At 46.5% G+C, this 17,237-nt stretch overlaps 1 protein-coding gene across 3 annotated transcripts; it reads right to left on the reverse strand.

Moving 5' to 3' along the window:
• Positions 1 to 5,494: 5,494 nt before the first annotated feature.
• On the reverse strand, positions 5,495 to 13,945 carry PITX1 (paired like homeodomain 1). Of its 3 annotated transcripts, none has more exons than XM_044661928.1 (3): positions 13,825 to 13,945; positions 9,893 to 10,101; positions 5,495 to 6,207 (listed from the first exon to the last, which is right to left on the reverse strand). In XM_044661928.1, the coding sequence occupies exons 1-3, from the start codon at positions 13,871 to 13,873 to the stop codon at positions 5,659 to 5,661; spliced, it is 807 nt and encodes a 268-aa protein (XP_044517863.1). In that variant the 5' UTR covers positions 13,874 to 13,945; the 3' UTR covers positions 5,495 to 5,658. The 3 variants fall into 3 exon arrangements, with proteins under 3 accessions (XP_044517863.1, XP_044517861.1, XP_044517864.1); XM_044661926.1 differs by having other exon boundaries at positions 13,444 to 13,900; XM_044661929.1 differs by lacking the exon at positions 13,825 to 13,945 and adding an exon at positions 11,748 to 11,813.
• Between the last annotated feature and the right edge of the window lie 3,292 nt (positions 13,946 to 17,237).

Consider the following 17,237-nt stretch of genomic DNA (forward strand, 5'->3'; position numbering starts at 1 on the left):
TCATCTTTTAGCATCCAATCTGTAATTCTTTCTAATTTCACTCTTTTTGTTGAGGGCAACATTATCCTTCCAGTCACCCAGGATCACAGTGTGGGAGTCATCCTTGTCTTGCCTTTCCTTCGCCCTGTCCTCTATATCCAATCTGTTGCAAAGTCACATTAATTTTCCTCCCACAACATCCTGTATATTCATTTCTTTCCCTCCACTTATAGAGTTCAAATCTGGCCTCAGACACTTATTAATTGTGTGACCTTAGGCAAGTCACTTAACCCTGTTTGCCCCAGCTTCCTCATCTGAAAAATGAGCTGGAGAAGGAGGAAATGGAAAACCAAGATAGTATCTTTACCAAGAGAACCCCAAATGGGGTCACAAAGAGTCAGAAAGCACTAAATATCAAGGCATAGTTATGACACTTGTTCAAAAGCTTTGAGGCTCATTATTGCCTATTGTTTGGATCCCACCTACCTTTCTATATTTATCTCATATTACAACCCTTCAAATATACTACATTTCAACTAAATTAGACTAATTGGTGTCCTCTGAATTGAGCATTCTAAGCTCATATCTCATACATTTGTGTAGATACATTATTCTTGATATCTGTCATCTACTTCTCAGAATACTTAGTTTCCCTTCAAGCACAACCTATTCTATGAAATCTTTTCTGATAACTAGCTTTTAGGGTTGGCTCTCCTCAAAGTATCTTTTTTTCCTTAGCTGTGTATCTCTTCCAGTGGAATATAAGCTTCCTGGGGGGCATATACTTTCCTTTCTGCCTTTGAATACTCAGTACCTACTAAGGCCTTAAACATGTCAAGTTTTAATAAATGATTTTTTAAACTTAATTGAAATGAATCTCTTTTCAAGTGAATAGAAGTTTCCAGGAAGCGGAGGATAGGATGTTGACCTCTAATGTCTCTATGACATGGAAATGTTTGGTCTTCTCTTTTCCATCAGCTTGCATGGGATGAAAGTTTATAGGGATTATCTGGTATGCAGTAGCCTGTCATACTGAGCAGGAGCATGTCTTCATGTGCGAATCCTCTGATGTAGTCTCTTCCATACTTTGGAGTTGAGGGAGCCTTGGGACGACCTGCTCATCTTTCAGGTCAGTGCAGAGGTGATGTCCTGTAAAACATCCCCTTTTCTCCTGAATAAGCACTCATGTTCAGTTTCTGCCTTTCTCTTTGGTTCTCTATAGCTGTATGATTACCTCTCATCTCTGACCTGGCAGATAGCTTCTCTTTAACTCACATCTGCTCTTCCCTCACAGTGGCAATAGTGTAGGAAGTTATTATTCAGTAGGGGTAAGGTAAAGATAACCAGGGCTGGCCCAATCTTGACCAAGGGGAAGAAACAGTTCCTACCTAGTACAGCAGCCTCTTTGTCTCCCTTTCTCCTAATTATAGAATGGGAAGAGTAAAGCTGTATAATGGAAACAGAAAGGGACCTGTAATTAAAACACTTGGAGGGGGCAGCTGGGTGGCTCAGTGGATTGAGAGTCAGGCCTAGAGACGGGAGGTCCCAGGTTCAAATCTGATCTCAGATTCTTCCTAGCTGTGTGACCCTGGGCAAGTCACTTCACCCCCATTGCCTAGCCCTTACTGCTCTTCTGCCTTAGAACCAATATCTAGTCTTGATTCTAAGATGGAAGGTAAGGATTTAAAAAAAAAAAAAAAAGAACACTTGGGTTTAAGGTCCTGATCTGTCACTGTTTTTGTGGCCTTGTCCAAAGACACTTCACCTTTTTGTGCCTCAGTTTCCCCATATGTAAAATGAGAGTTGGAGTAAATGGTGTCTAAGATTCCTTTCAGTTCTCAATACTATAATAACTGAGTATAGGCCTAGTCACTGTCAATCATTGGAAAATATATTTTAAAGTAAAATAGAGCAGTTTTTCCTTTCAACCATCCCTATCCTTTCCCTGTAGTTTCAGTCATTCTGACTATTAGAAATGACTTAAGGAATAGAAATTGTGCATGCAAATTACAGGCTGGCCTTATTCAGTCATTTCCAAAAAAAAAAAAAAAGGATTGGAGGTTGAGGGTGGAGAATTGGTAGCAGACAAGAACTTGGAGTTGAAGGGAAATTAGATGTGAACCATGTGTGATAACCACTTTTCCCACACACAGCCTCAGATCAACAGTGCTGGGAATGATTCTTATAGTAAACTTAACCTGAGACTCCAGGAGAAGAGCAGGGGGAAAAATGTTCCCTCTCCAGCCCCAGTAATATTTAAAGGAATGGATTCAAGCTATAAGGTGGAGTGAACCCCTCAGGAGAGACACTGCCTGCTTGTTACCAGAAAGGACATTTCTTTGGCTTTTTACTTAGGTTGGGACAAAGTCATTCTCAGCTTCTGCACCCCTCAGTCTCTAAACCTTACCAATCAATGTTCCCCTCCCTCCTTTCCCTAATAGCCTGATTCTTGCCCCCATTGCTTCCAAGAACAAGCGTCCAGCGTTTCTTCTGCAAGCTGTGATCAGCCTAGGGTGGGAGAAATGAGGAAAACTCAGTGGGTCCGGTGTCCTGCGGCTACTATTATCTGTTTTTTCGGCTTCGCCTGTCTTTAAAAGCTAGGCGCCACCTAACTCAATCTGGTAGGAGCTGGGACTCTCAGCTTCAGAGCTTCAGAGCTTCAGAGCTTCAGAGCAAAACCAAAATGCTCGGCTGTGAGCGTATAGCTTAAGTCAGTTCTAGTTTTGACAGACTTGGAAGGAGGAAAGACCAGATTGGGAGGCAGTTAGTTCCTGACTCTGGCTTCGCTCTGTTCATCATGAGCCTCTGAACTCTGCCCTCATGCTCTGTCGCCGTGGCGGGATAGGGCGTCTGGGAGGAGAAAAAGGAGGAAGAGGAGGAGAAGGAGGAAAAGAGAGAGAAGAAAGAGAAGGAGAAGAAGGTGGAGGAGGAGGAGGACGAGGAGGAGGAAGAGGAAAAAGAGGAAGAGGAAAATAGCAAAAAAAAAAAAAAATTCGAAGTTTCTGCAGCTGGATGCCTGCACATCAGGTCAGGGGCGCCTTTGGGGAGAGAGAAAAAGCAGGAGCGAACACAGGGACCTGGAATAGGGAGGCGGGGAGTACTGGGAATAGTGAGGTTCAAAAACTATTCGGTCTGGTCTATGCAGCCGTGTCAATTCCACCCTTCTGTGCTTTGGTAAATTGCCGTCAGCTTTTTCTCCACTGACCCGGAACCCGGGACCAGGACTAACCTACATGTGGGCGGCGCGTAGTGAGGCGCAGGCACGGAGCTAAGAGACGGTGCCCCGCGGTGCTCTCGCACAATTTGAGGCCTCCTCGGCAGCGACTGGGGGTACCCTCCCGCCTCTGGCTTCCAAACTTTCCAGGGCAGGGCGGAATGAAGAAATTAGTGCTCACCAGATGTTAACCACGCTAAGACTACTTTTAATGGTGGTACATTTATAGATCGATATAGAGATATTTACATTTATCTATAAAACCCAACATAAAGGGGGAGGGATTGGGAGAGCGATGTTAGCGCGCATGAGGACGGAGACAAGCGAGGGGGTGTGCAAAGTTTTCATAGAGGGCACATGCTACAAACTGATTTACAGCCTCGATGGGGGTGTGGCGCAAGTAGAAGCTGTCCTTTATTTTCTGAAATACACTTGACAGCTACGCGGCTCGAAGCTACCAAGCTTCGCAAAGGTTGGGCTTGCCTACTCTCCACAGTTCCAGAACCCAAGCAACTATCGAAAGATGGGGGAGGAGAGGGTGTGGTGGGAGGCTGTCGAAATCTTGTTTGGGAGGACTTAGACGAGAGGAAGCCTTTGCTTGGGCCTGACGAGGATATAGCCTCAGGAGGGCTCCGGCAACTGAAAATGTCCACGATGTCTTTGGTGGCCACCGACATGGTCTTGTTTTCATTGTACGAATCTTTACTTTAGATCTGGGGTTGGGGAGCGCTGCATGAAATGGAGGTGAGTCCAGCCAGTAGGCACCTCAGCCGCTTCGTGGAAAACTGATAGTAAAATGGGGCCATAAAGATTACAAGTGGCCGCCATCGCTGAAGCCCGAGATTCATAAATGGTGAATCTTGGGACTGGGATTGGAATAAAGGAGCAATCATTCCAACTGCTTTTTAAAACCTTCCTTCCTTCTGATCTAACCCACAGGCTCCAGCGTCTTTGGAGCAGTACAAGCTCAGACTTAGTACCCAGAATCACATGCCCCGGGAACATCTCGGAATAAGTTGCATCGAACTAGGGGAGAGGCGATGGAAGCAGTGTTTTGGGTTGACCATTGTTCTCAGGACTTCCAATTTTGGAAACCCTCACCCACCTCCCAGGAAACAAAATATATGTATCTATACATATCTATTCACATTTATATATGTGTGTGCATGTGTGTACTATATATGTAAAACCTCCAGTTATCCCAACAGCCACAGAATTCTCCAAAGGGCGGACTGAAGTCTCTCATAAGGGTTGCAAGCTCATGGTGCCTAGGATTCAGGTAACGTAGCTAAGCACAGTGATAAATAATTGGGCTTGTTAGTGTTGTATCCACCATAATCAATGTCACAGTCCAGGGTGGCCCTCCCAGGGGCTTGGGCTTCTGTTGACAGAGCACAAGGAAAGCGAAAAGAGGCAAAGGGAAATGTCTAGTGAGTTAGGCAACGACGTCTGAGCTAAGTCGGTCGGGGCGCAGTGTTCGTAGTCTCCTTTTGGGGGCCGCACACAAAACAAGTCAGATCGCTGCTTCGCGGCTTAGAAGCTAAAGACGTAGGCTGTCAGGACTCGGGCTTTGACCCCTGGAAAGAGCTGCAGCTCTGGGCTCCCTTCATGGCCTGAGCACCGAGAAAATGGCTAGGAGAGCGAGAGGTGTCAGTCCAGACTTCACTCTGAACTTAGGGGTGTGCATATCTAGAGATGCTGCTGAAGAGTTCCAGGGGTCAGATGAAGATGGTCTCTTGGCAAGTCCCTGCCTGCCCCATTTCTTTTAATTCAAGAAAAAAAAGTCAAGAATCGTGCATTTTTAAAACAGTTTATTCTCCGCGCTGCGGACAATGCTCCAGCGCCCAATAACGGCAGATATAAATAGAACTTTTGTTAAGAATTTGACCCTCCTCTGCTCATTATTCTTAGCAAAAGTCTCAGCCCCAATAGGTTAACCCCTTCTTCCTCAGGACCCCCAGCTCTGCACTTCCCCTCCCTCCCGCAGTGGCAAATCCCCTTACCGCCAGCGCGGCTTCCCTCCCCATCCCGCCCTCTATTGTGCAGGCACGGACCCCTCCCTCCCCTGGCCACCACTTCTCTCTCTCTCGGGTCCCCTCTCCCCTTTTTATCATCTCCGCCGTATCTCCGGAAAGTGGCCTTTCACAACGCCAGTGCAAGTCCAAGTAATTACATACAACCCGCATAATCCAGAGGGAAATTGCAACTCATCCATTTATTCGTGGTTTTTTTTTTTCCCGACGTTTTTTTTTTTTTTCCCCGACTTTTTTTTTTTTTTTTAGGGAGAGTGGAGGAGGAGAAAACAAAGCAAAAACAAACAAACAAACAAACAAACAACGACAAAACAGAGAATGGGGAAGGAAGAGGGGAGAGTTAAAGATACGTGTGGTCCGTGGTAGTCCGATTGGGAGCCTCCTCCCCGGCTTGGCCCTGGCCGGGCCCGGCCCGGCCCCCTCCCCACGCGGTCAGCTATTGTACTGGCAGGCATTGAGGCCGGAGCCCGGGCTCTGCAAGCTGCTGTAGCCAAACGTAGAGTGCTGTTTGGACTTGAGTCGGAGACTGGCTAGGCTGGAGTTACACGTGTCCCGGTAGACGCTGTAGGGCGAGCCGGGCGGGCCATAGGGACAGGCGCTGGACGACATGGCCGAGTTGAGTGAGGAGCCAGTGAGGTTGTTTAGGTTGTTGATATTATTGAGGCTGGAGTTGGGCATGCCCGGCACCGCCGAGTGACCCATGCCAGAGGGCATACTCATGGACGAGATGGTGCTGGGAGCCGAGAACATGGACTGAGAGGACAGCGGACTCATGGAGTTGAAGAAGGTAAAACCCTTGGTGGATAGTGGCGCTGGCGTGAGGCTTTTGGCGGCCCAGTTGTTGTAGGTGTAGCCGGCGTACACATCCTCGTAGGGCTGCACCAGCCCGCTGAACTGGGGCACGTAGCCATTCTTGCACAGGTCCATCTGCTGGTTGCGTTCTCGCTTCCTCCACTTGGCTCGGCGGTTCTTGAACCAGACCTGGGAGAAGGGGAAGGACAGGGGGAGGGAAGAGCCGCGTCAGTGTTTAGGTTTGAGGGGCAAGAATATATCTGGACTGAGAAGTTCTGCCTTCTCTCCCTCGAACCATATACTCCATTACCATTTTCTCTCTTCACCGGTAGTCCTCCACGAATTCAATATTGGACTTACTTTCTTTTTCCTTAGTCCTAGTTCTTTTACTCTTCCTATTCTCCACCCCAGGTTCCTCGACGTCATTCTTCCGAACCAAACTCTCATCTTTTCCATTTTCTCTCCTAGAAAGGCATTTATTACTCTCTTCCTTTCCTCTCTACTTCTGCCCGTTAACCTCTCCTAGTTCCTCTACTACTAGACCCTCCATTTCCTCCCACCACCAGATTTTTGTCCTCCTCAATATCATTCTCATCTTTATTCCCTAGAAATATTCTATCTTTTCCAATATCTGACTCTACCTGTCTCTTTAACCCCCAATTTTCCCCCTCCCTTAAAAAAATTCCCTACTATGTTTTATCATTCCCACCTCTACATCTCTTGGTCTACTGAATTTGCCCTTAGGGAGAGGGTGGGATGGGGTGGAAAAAAAATCTCTCGGCTTTCTATTATTTGCTGTCTTTTGGGCGACCATTTTCCCAGATCAGGAATTGATCAAATATGAACGTTTTTGGCCTGGTCTTGGGAGGCAAGCCTAGTTGCCCCCTACTACCTTTCCCAATGCTGAAACAACGTAATAAAAATCCTCTGTTACCGATCATAAAAATGGGATTGGATTTGTATTTGGCTAAAAATTCTCTTTCATTTTGTAACTAATTTTTCATTTTGTAACTAATGAGACTTTGGGTCTAATATGCCTTCCTAGGATGGTTGAAAGAAGGATTTAAACAAACAAACAAAAAAGGTTGAAAGAGCCAGGAGAAGGAATCCAATTCCAGGAGTTTCCCTCCTCTCCGAGGCTTAGAGCATACCTAAGCTCCGTCCTGGGCCTCTCCTTCTCCAATGCCGGACTAAACGGGATTTTGGACCAGGAGAACCACACTGAAAGACATTTCTCCAGGGTTTCTACAGACCTTGCGTGGGATTAATCCAAATATTTGCCTTCCCAGAAAATAAACGATCCTCTCTCATCCCCTAAAGGAGGGCTGACTGGGCAGTAAAGCTGCCTTTTTATTGGGGAAGGAGGGGGGGGAAAGGTGGGGGAAGGGAGACTTACAGGACTGGGGTGGTGTAGGGTGGGGGCAAGGCTTTTCTGAGAAGCAGTGGAGAAAAGGAGATCAGAGAAGAAAGCAGGCCTCCAACACTAGGCTTCTAAAGCTTTGGACCCCGATGGCAGTAGAAATGGAAGACAGAATCATCTAGACCTTGTTCTGGCTAGCTCAGAACTAGGTTCCAGGAACTGTATTTCTCTACCTCCCACTGAGCAAATAGTCCCTTGGGGCTAAGTGGTCCCTAAAGGGGGTGGATCTGTAGGAGAACTTCCAATGATTTGGGAGAAGGGAATGGAGGTGGGACAGGAACTAGGGAGAGGTTAATGAGGCTTCTAGACAACTGAGTGAGAAAGGAGGAGAGAGCCCAAGCTAGCTACTCTCATTCTTCATATGTCGTTTCCCCAGGACCTTGGGAATAGTCCTATCCAGTTGGTACGGCAGTTCCAGTCTTTTCTGTGTGGTCCCTTAAGCACCCGCAGGTTCAGGAACTTGGGCAGCCCTGAAGTTGGCTTGGCTGTAACACATTCAGAGGCTTAGAGACATACTCCCTCCTGAGCTCCAAGTGACACCCTGCAACCTTTTACCCCAACCCCAGCGCCCATCCATTGAAAGTTCTTCTGAACAATACTAGTCCCCAACATCACCTCCTTGTTCTAAAGGGCCAGGCCAAATGTAGTTGGCTCCCATTCCTAGTTAGGTGTTGGGGGCCACTGACCCTCAGCCCAAGGGGCCCTGAGTCCACAAGAGCTGTTGACTCGGGGCCTATTATCTTCACCTCCCAGACTAAGGCTTATCTGTTAATAGTTTGCCTTATCTGATTAGTGCAAACAGCCTGGAGGCCTCCGAGTTTCCCCGAGAGGACCTCGGAACCTCGGAACCCAACTATTTAGTCCTGGTGCTGGCAAGATCTGCCCCTGTGCCTTCTCTACAGACTGTTTTCTGATCCTACGACAGGGCCTAGCAGCTCTGAATCTGGGGAGCTTTTGGGTTAGGGCACTCACTTGCCTGATTATTTTTGGCCTTCTGTTCTCCCCAGCTCTCAGTTTCTAACCCACGTAATCCTCCCTCCCTCTTCAGGAGGAATGCCTTTTGGTTCTTTAATTGGGTTTGGGTTCGGTGTTATGACAGAAAATCTTTCCAAAAAAGGAATAAAGGGCCTTGTTAATGTCCATCTTTGCGGTCCCGATGCATTGCTGGGGCATTCTCTATCCACTCAAGAGGGAAAAAGAAGTTCGCACACCCGGTACAAATTTCTATAACTAAGTGCTGGACACAATAGTAGATTGTTCACACTGTTCACAATTTAATTGCTGCATTTAAACGAAGGCATTCATTTGTCCACTAGCATGGAAATACGGCTAGATGCTAGATCCGGGTTTTTTTCCCCCCCCCTTTTCTTTCTTTCTTCTTAACTCTCTGGTAGTTGGGTGTGCTCCCATCTTTCACTCTTCGTGTTCATTTCCTTCTGATTAGTACTCGAATGCCACTCCAGAGCTGGAGCAAATGTGAGTTTTGTCAGGAGGAAAAAAAGCAGGTTTGGAAAAAGCCCTGATGGAGTTGGGTTTCTGAGGTGACTGTAACCAAGTTTGCATGGGGAAGATTTGGGATGGAGTAGGGGCATTGTATGGGCCCCATTGTATGTATCCAACGGGGATGTATGGGACCCATTCCTGTAACCTAAGGACTGTAATTCAGGTGGCAGCAGGGTTTGGCCCTAAGGTTTCCAGAAGCCATGGAGACTTTTGCTGATAACTTTCCAGGGCGGGAGAGTTCTCTAGTCCAGAGCGGCTCCTGGAGTTCTCTCCTTTTACATGCTTGGTTTTATGTGTTCTTGTCTAACCGCCCCTCTCCGCTCCATCTCTCCATTTCGGCAGAGCTGACTGCTCTGTGGTGACTACCATTTGATCAGGATTTTCTGGGTCCTTTTCTCGGTAGACTCTATCTTGGGAAGTTGGGAGGGTGAAAGAAGAGAACAGGTGGGCAACACGGGAGGGAGAAGTTTTGTTTTGTCTGTTTTTGAAGAAGCCTCGTTTAGGAAGTATGAAAGTGGGGCAAAAAACCAAAAAAACAAAAACAAAAAACCCATTGCAATCCTCTTTTAGACTTCTGCTCTTCTCCCGTTCTTTCTCCGCTCCAGTACTTAACCCTTAGAAGCAAATACCTTCTCATTGGAGGGCTGAAAGCCTGATGGCTATGCAGAGCTACCACTAATTCCCGGGGGCCTAGCTTCTCAGCGCCTAGGGCCCCAGTCTTCTCCCATTTTACTGCTCCAGTGAGAGCCCTGCTGGTGTTTCTAGGTTAGGGGCCTCCCTGGCTCTTGAACACTAGTTTCTGGAGCTCGGCAATGGCTTGGGTTTGGGGATGAGAAGCCCTGCCAACAGGTGCAAAACTTTCTGATATACAGTTTTCTCTACAGCCTCTCCGCACTCCTGTCCATCTCTCCCCCTTAACTCCTTCCCCCTTTCTCCCACGCCCCTGCTCACCCGGACTCTAGGCTCGGTGAGATTGGTCCACACAGCAATCTCCTCTCGCATGCTCATGTCAGGGTAGCGGTTCCGTTGGAAAGTGGCCTCCAACTCCTGCAGTTGCTGGCTAGTGAAGTGCGTTCTTTGTCTGCGCTGTTTTTTCTTCTTGGCCGGATCTTCACCTCCTCCGTCCTCACTGCCCTTGGTTTCTCCGCTCCGCTCCTTCTCTGCAAGGGCGCACCGCCCAGATAGGAATCACACAGCAGTTTGGCTAGCTCTAGACCCCCAACCCTACATCCTGCAGCCCACAGGACCCGTGGACAATATTGTTTTGCGAATTATTAACCCTCCTGTGCTAATAGACCTGTTACTGCATCACTAGCCCTTACGGCTACAGCCCTAGATGAAAAGAGGCCAAATTTAGCTTTTATTTTCTATTAGTAAAATAGTATTTTTTGGTTTTAATTCCGATTATTTTTGTTAATTTCGGTTATTGTTGAAATAGAATTACAAATTGTTAGGTTACTGCAATTTTTGGCTTTGATAACATGGTTGTTTAATGTTACTGATTATTATTGCTTTAGGTTTTTATTTCTCTTAATAAAGTTAGTATTTTGTATTATTATTCCTTATTAAGATATTATCATTTTATCATTATTGCTCCCATTACTCAGATAACCCTTGGGTGAATTTACGAAGCACCCAGGCCTTTCTATGTAAGCCTGTAATTGTTGTCCCAAGCTCCCAGCACCTGCCCTTCCTCCCCCCATCCAGTCTTAGTTATCCTTGGGGGACAGAGAATTCAGAGTCCCCCAGAGATGTGGGTAGCAATGGGTATTTTGAGGAAAATTTAAATTCTCCTTAGACTAGAGTCTCCCAGGCCTCACTTTTCAGGCAAGGGAATGAAAATGCAGACACTGATACAAACAAATCCTGGACACCTTGATAAAACTTACAGACACGGAAGGGAGAAAAATACTAGGGTTTAGGCCTATTTAGATATTCAACCAGAAATCGGTTAGCAGAGAGCAGCACAAATATAGTTAAAAGACAGACATCAAAACATGGAGAAACATAAGTATTTGTATACTCATAGACACACATGGAAACTTGTAGACCCAAATGGAGAAACATATAGGGACATTCATAGAAACAAATACATAGATGGAGAAACACAGACGGGCACTTAGAGAAATACAAAAACCTCAAGAAACATGCAGGCATGAATTCTCAGAAGCATACACATTCAGAGAAAAATAATCAAACACAGAGAAATATAAAAACATTTATATTAACACTCATAGGCAAGTAGAGATACAAAGACAAGCAGAGAATTACGCAGACATTTGTAGACACTTGTACAGAAAAACACAAGTGGAATAAAAAGAAACAGTTAAAGACAGGAAAATACCGGCATTTAGAAACAGACAAAATCTTCCAATGTTAGAAAACCACAACAAAGAATTTAGAAACACAAATGACAGAGTCAAATGAATGCATGAAAATAGGCATTTATAAATACATAGAGAAACACAGAAATGCAGAAAACCAGACGTGAATAATACACAGATCAACATTTATAGATACACAAAAGAGAAAAAACATACCAACACAAAAAATCATACCCATTTATAGACACACGAAATAACACACAAATGTAAATACTTAGGCATTTATAGACACAGAAACACTCAAATGAATAAAAGCACAAGCTTTATAAACAAAGGTATTTTTAGTTACGAAAAACACAAATGGAGAAAAATACCTAGTTCCCATCGTTACAGAGACATTAAAACACGTAGATACATAATATACATCGATAACAGAGATATTGGAGGGGGGCCGGAAATACGGCTGATGTCCTGTTACAGACCTACGAGGAACCTTGCCATCGTCGACTCTTCCTAAATATTGCATTCTACTTATTTTTATGAACCAGTATCGAGGACAAGTAGAAAATAGCTCCCCATTTCTTCCTTGGCTATCCGGGAGATTTTATCTTTGATTTATCTTTGAAGGACTTCGGGAGACCGAAGGGTGAATTGAATTGAATTTTAACTTTCACAAAAGTAAAGGCAATCATCATCCAGTCTTGGGCATTTCAACTTGCTCCTCCTCCCCTCAACCTTCCCATACATACTTCGTAGCTTTTTGCAAAATCTGCCCAAATGAAAAATTAAATAAATTAATTGAAAACCAATTTTCCTTTTCTTTCTCCTCCCTTTGGGTGAATGGAGGATTTCTCAGTCTGGAAAACAGGGCATGTGGGGCTGGCTCCCAGGGGCCTCCAGCGGGCTAATGTTTAGCCCCAAAGAGCGATCTGTCTATGAATATCTACATAACTCTAGACTTTCTAGTTCCCATTTTTCTAAGTTTTTGGAACCGAAAAGGAGCGTCTACAGCCTTCAGAATTAAATTCTAGAAAGCGCCACTCGACATCTCCAAAGCCCGGCGCAAACACCTAGAGCGAACTTGAATGAAAATCTCCGGACCTTTTTTCTCTCTTTCATGCTCAGGTTACACCGTGCAAGCGCTGCTTGTTTCGCTGCCTGAGGAGGGCTAGAGGGAGGGAGGTTGGCCCGAAGCCCTGAGTAGCTTTGGGCCTTGGAGATCCCGCCTAATATTGGCCTTCCCAGTCCCTGGCTCCCGGAACTGCGCCTAGGAAAGGGCAGAACTGGGTAGAACTTTAATCTCCTCTTACGCAGTTTTGCTCATTTTTACGCTCTTCCTACGCTGTTTATTCCTTACAAAACATTTAATTCACCTATATTCCTTCCTTCCTTCCTTCCTTCCTTTCTTCCTTCCTTCCTTCCTTCCTTCCTTCCTTCCTTCCTTCCTTCCTTCCATCCTTCCCCTTCTCCTTCTTCGTCTTCTCGTTTATCTCTCTAAGATTTTTGTCAGTTTTTTTTTCTTTCTCCCTTCTTCCTTTTCACACCGTATCCTTTCAAATCAGTAGCTTCCTCTTTGCTTGAAAAGCCTGCTTTGCAAAACCAATTGTGTCCTATTATTTGCTCCTAAAGAACAGAGACTCTGTGTAACCCTCTCTCTGGTCTCTTATTTTTCTCTGTTCGTCAAAGCAGGGATAACGTAATTCAAAAACAAAAACAAAAACCATGTTTAAAGAAGTACCATGCTTTTGTGGTTAGTGTGTAAGAAAAATCATCTTCCGGAAAAGAAAGAAGCGAAGGAAGAGCCTGTGTAGTCTCTGTAGTCAGTGGAGGAATACTCGAATCCCTCCCGGGGCCACTCGGGACCAACCAACCCGGGGAGGGAGACTCTTCGTTGGCGCTGTCAAGGCTGGACAAGTTCCCCGCGCACTCGTAGCTCTGGTGATAGACATGCTTCCGTACAGAGTAGTGTACCCCAAGACGGCTTCCCCTTATCCCTGGACCTCCCTGGCAGAGGTTTCTCTCGTATCCCAGGTTTCTCCCCTACACTTAGTCCCCACCACCTTTTGGCTTCTAAGTGTACTAAAGAGGTCACAGTTGGGGAAGAAGAAGGAAGTGGAAGCGGGGTTGGAGTGTGTGTGTGTGTGTGGGAGCGTGTCGGGGAAACGGGGAGAGTGTTACCTGGGACCTCGGTGTCGGAAGATTCGCTCGCCGAGTTCTCCAGGGGCTCTCGGGAGTCAGAAGCACGGGCCAGGTGGAAGCTGGAATTCATATCGTGGGGAGGCGGCGGCCGAAGTCCCTCGGGTAGCCGCTCCAGGCCCATACCCCCTTTAAAGGAATCCATGGCGGCAGCGGCGGGGGCCGGGAGGCCTCGGGCGCAGCTCCCAGTCTCCAGCAGCCAGTTGGACGCGGGGGCTACTAAGTCTTTTAGGCTGCTTCTGTTGGGCTCCGGGACCAGTTTTGGGCAAGAGGACCCTCGGGGGCAGCCCGGACTCTGCCTCTGTCCAAAGGCTCCCTCCGATCTGCGGGGAGAAAGAGACAGCGCCTAAGCGGGCAGCCTGCTGGGCGCCCCAGGGCCGCGGCGCGGGTAGCCGCGCGCCTTCCGCCCCATGGGCAGCGCTAGGCGGGCCCAGGGGCCCCCTTCCTACAGCACTGCTCAGCCGAACCAGAGCAAACGGAGCGGTGCGCCGCAGCCGAGACGCAAGTGACCTGCAGCCCAACAAATGCCAGCAGTTAAAACTCAGCTCCTCCCCTTGCAAGGTCAAAACCTCCTCGTCTCGCGGGGAGATCACTCTTTCCAGAGCTCGAAGCCTCCCTGAGTCTGGAGCACTGCACGCCTGCTGCAGCTCCCCATATATGTAACTTGTTTCTAAGGCACCGGGTGCTGCGGACAGAGGCGGTCTTAAAGAAACAACACGCTCCGCCAGGTTCCAGCAGTCCCTGCGCTGGGGGTAGGGGGTGGGAGAGGGAGGAGGATGGGAGTAGATGGGGGAAAGGAGGGAGGGCGGGCAGAATCTACTTTTCTAGTTGCCTCCGCCTCTACTCCCCCTTTCTCTCCTTCCCCTCGTACTTCCCTCCCTCTCTGCTTTCTCATCTCTCCCTCCCCCACTCTGATTCTCACTTTTACCTTCTTATCTTCTGAGTCTGAGTATATCTTAGTAATACTTTTGATTTCTCTCTCTGCGCTCCTTCTCTATCTCTGTTCAGATCGTTTTCTCTGATTCGCTCTCCTTTCTGCCCACAGTCTCCTTAACCTTTCCCTGTGTCTTTTTTCTCCCTTCCCACCCTAAGTGACATCTTGAGTTCAGCCTTGGCTTCACAATGGAACCTCAGTTTTTCGTGACCTACTCGTGTGAGATGGCACCGAAACCCTTGCTGATTTATTTTCTACAAAATTAACTCCCTGCACTCTTAGACCTCTGCCAAGCCCCAAATATTTAAATAACTATATCAACCTCTAGAATAAGTATATACAATAACTTAAAAGTAATTTCCTACTGGAGGAGTAGGACTCCCTCAGTACCTTCTATTCTATTCCAAACCCCTTCTTCTAGCTCTTATTTAGAGGAAGGATGTGTGTGTGTGCGTGTGTGGGGAGCAGCCATATCTTGGAGCTAATGGAAGCCAGCGATTCCAATTCCCAATTAACTGTGATCCCATTCCCCCCCAAATCTCCTCTATGGCCTCCACACAGCAGTCAATTTTACAGCACTGGAAAAGAAAAAAAGTAAATGGTCGCTTTACTGTTTGGTTTGGTTTGTTCCAGTTGTGTGGCAGAAGGATGGGGAGTTGGGAAAGTCGGGCCTAAGAGGATTTTTTCCCCTAAAACCCAATTCCTTTTCTACCTGGAAGACTGAGGGAAATTCAGAGCCATCACAGACTGCTGAGAGGAGGAGATACTCACATTGTATGTATATATTTACATGTTTAGGTTTGTGTCTTTACATATATAGGGACCCAGAACCTTTTGTGCTTCTGTGACTGTGACTATGCAGCACAGACTGACCTTATAATATGACGTGTTATTCATTATGTTGTTCAGGCAATATATGCCTTGCTGTATGCCATGTATTTTGCATTTCCCAACACTTCTTATGCCATGTAAGGATAAAACTGTATATAATCTAAAACCCCCAGTTCTCCATGGTTCTACTGTACACATGGATGGGTATACCTCAAGTCAGTATCCTCTCTTTTTTTTGCCAAGGTGTATCTACATTTAGCTTCCTGGAATAGCTTGAGGGACAGCGTTGGCAACACACAGATTAACCTTAGGTCATTTGGTGTTTGCCTGCTTCTAGTCTCTTGGGCCTGAACTGAAATGTGCCATTAGGGAGACAAGACTCCTTGAGTCCCTGGGGCTCCTCTTGCCTTGGGCTGGATGGGGGAGGGTCTCTTGTCTCTGAGGCCTTGAGTAGGAAACCATATTTTTCTTTGGGATAGACTTTGCAAATTCCTCTCTGGGTGCCTGATCTATTGAAGGTCCTGGGTAAAGATCGCCTAGGGGATTTCACTGGACAATTTTTAACTTGCTCTTCTGAGCCATGAGCAAACATGGCTGGCCCTGGGCTCCCCTAGGGCAGGAGCTAAGGGGCAGAAGCTGGAAAGCTGTGACCCCTTACTTCCTCCATTTCCTTTTGCTTAGGTAGGATCCAGAGAGCCCATTACTTGTGGAGCGCCTTGTCCTAAAGAGATCTGACCTCCAACTATGCCTAGGGCAGACATCAAAACCATCCCAGTAAGTCATCTAGAGAGAACTTTTCTTTCAAGGCAGAGCAATGGACTGAATGAACACTTTCCCTCCATTAGTTAGTTGGTCTTTTAAAAGTAGTACCCCATCTGGTAATTCATCTAGATGTTGTCCCTCATAGATTACTCTCCTCCCTTTTAGAGATTTCCTCTTCTAATCCCGTTATCCAGGGTTTTATGGAACAAGTATCCTTAACCTGTTAACAAGTAGCCAGCCTAGTATGTATCATCTTTGGTTTTCTCAGAAAATTGGAGATTAGCTCTGAGTCTCAGGCCCCAGATGGGCCTTGGCACTTGGTTAGGAAATGCTTTGAAATCTCTGATCTGTGTCTTTGGACTCCCCCAGATATTTTCCTCCCATTCTCCCAGGTCTCTGGAGTTTGAGAGACACCAAATCCAGAGGACCTAAGTGACAAATACTTCAGAGACAAGGGCAGAACAGGTATAAAGTAACTACCAAAACTTTATTTGCCAAGAAATGGAACCAAAAAGGAGGTGGTGGTGATAACAGAAGTGGAATAATACTGTCCTGTCTCCACATTCTAGATCTAAGGGATCAAGGTTGACAGGGCCAGGGAATGGTGGACATATACCTGTGAGGGGGGGGGGTGGAGTGGGAAGAGGGCAGGAGATTGTGGAAGGATACCCTCAGCTGTCCACTAGAAGGAGTCTCTTGTGGTTGGGAGTTTGTCAAAAGTGCCCCTTTCTCTTCACTTTCTTTCTTCCTAAACCTGGGGATCTTAAGGATTTGGAGCTTCACTGAGTTAAGGATAAGGCCGACTATAGGAAATGGGGGAAGGCAGGCAACGAGGAGGGTGAAGCTGCTGTGCACTAGAGGGAGGAAGTCGCCTGCATTTGGAAATGAGACTCTCTCTGGAACTTAGAGGACTCCCTTTTTTCCCTCCCTTTCCTTCACTTAGACTCAGCTTAACTGATCCATTGTGACGCTGTATTTTGCTTTTAAATCAAGAAAAGCTGTGAGGGAGAACTTTTGAACTAGTTTAGGAAAGTCTACGAAAACGGTTTCCAATTTTCTTAGGGTTTGTAGTCTTTCCTTTTCTCTATCTTTCTTCTTTTTATCTCTCCCCTCCCCCTTTCCTTCGTTGCTGCCTCTTATATTCTTAATTTATCGGAGAGTCTGTCTCTGTAGTTTTGGGGCTTTTAGGAATTTAAAAAAAAAAAAAAGAAGAAATGAACCAGAGTAAAAAGGTTTTTTTCTTCTCCTT

Source organism: Gracilinanus agilis, chromosome 2 (assembly GCF_016433145.1).
Source record: "Gracilinanus agilis isolate LMUSP501 chromosome 2, AgileGrace, whole genome shotgun sequence".
Taxonomy (NCBI): Eukaryota; Metazoa; Chordata; class Mammalia; order Didelphimorphia; family Didelphidae; genus Gracilinanus; species Gracilinanus agilis.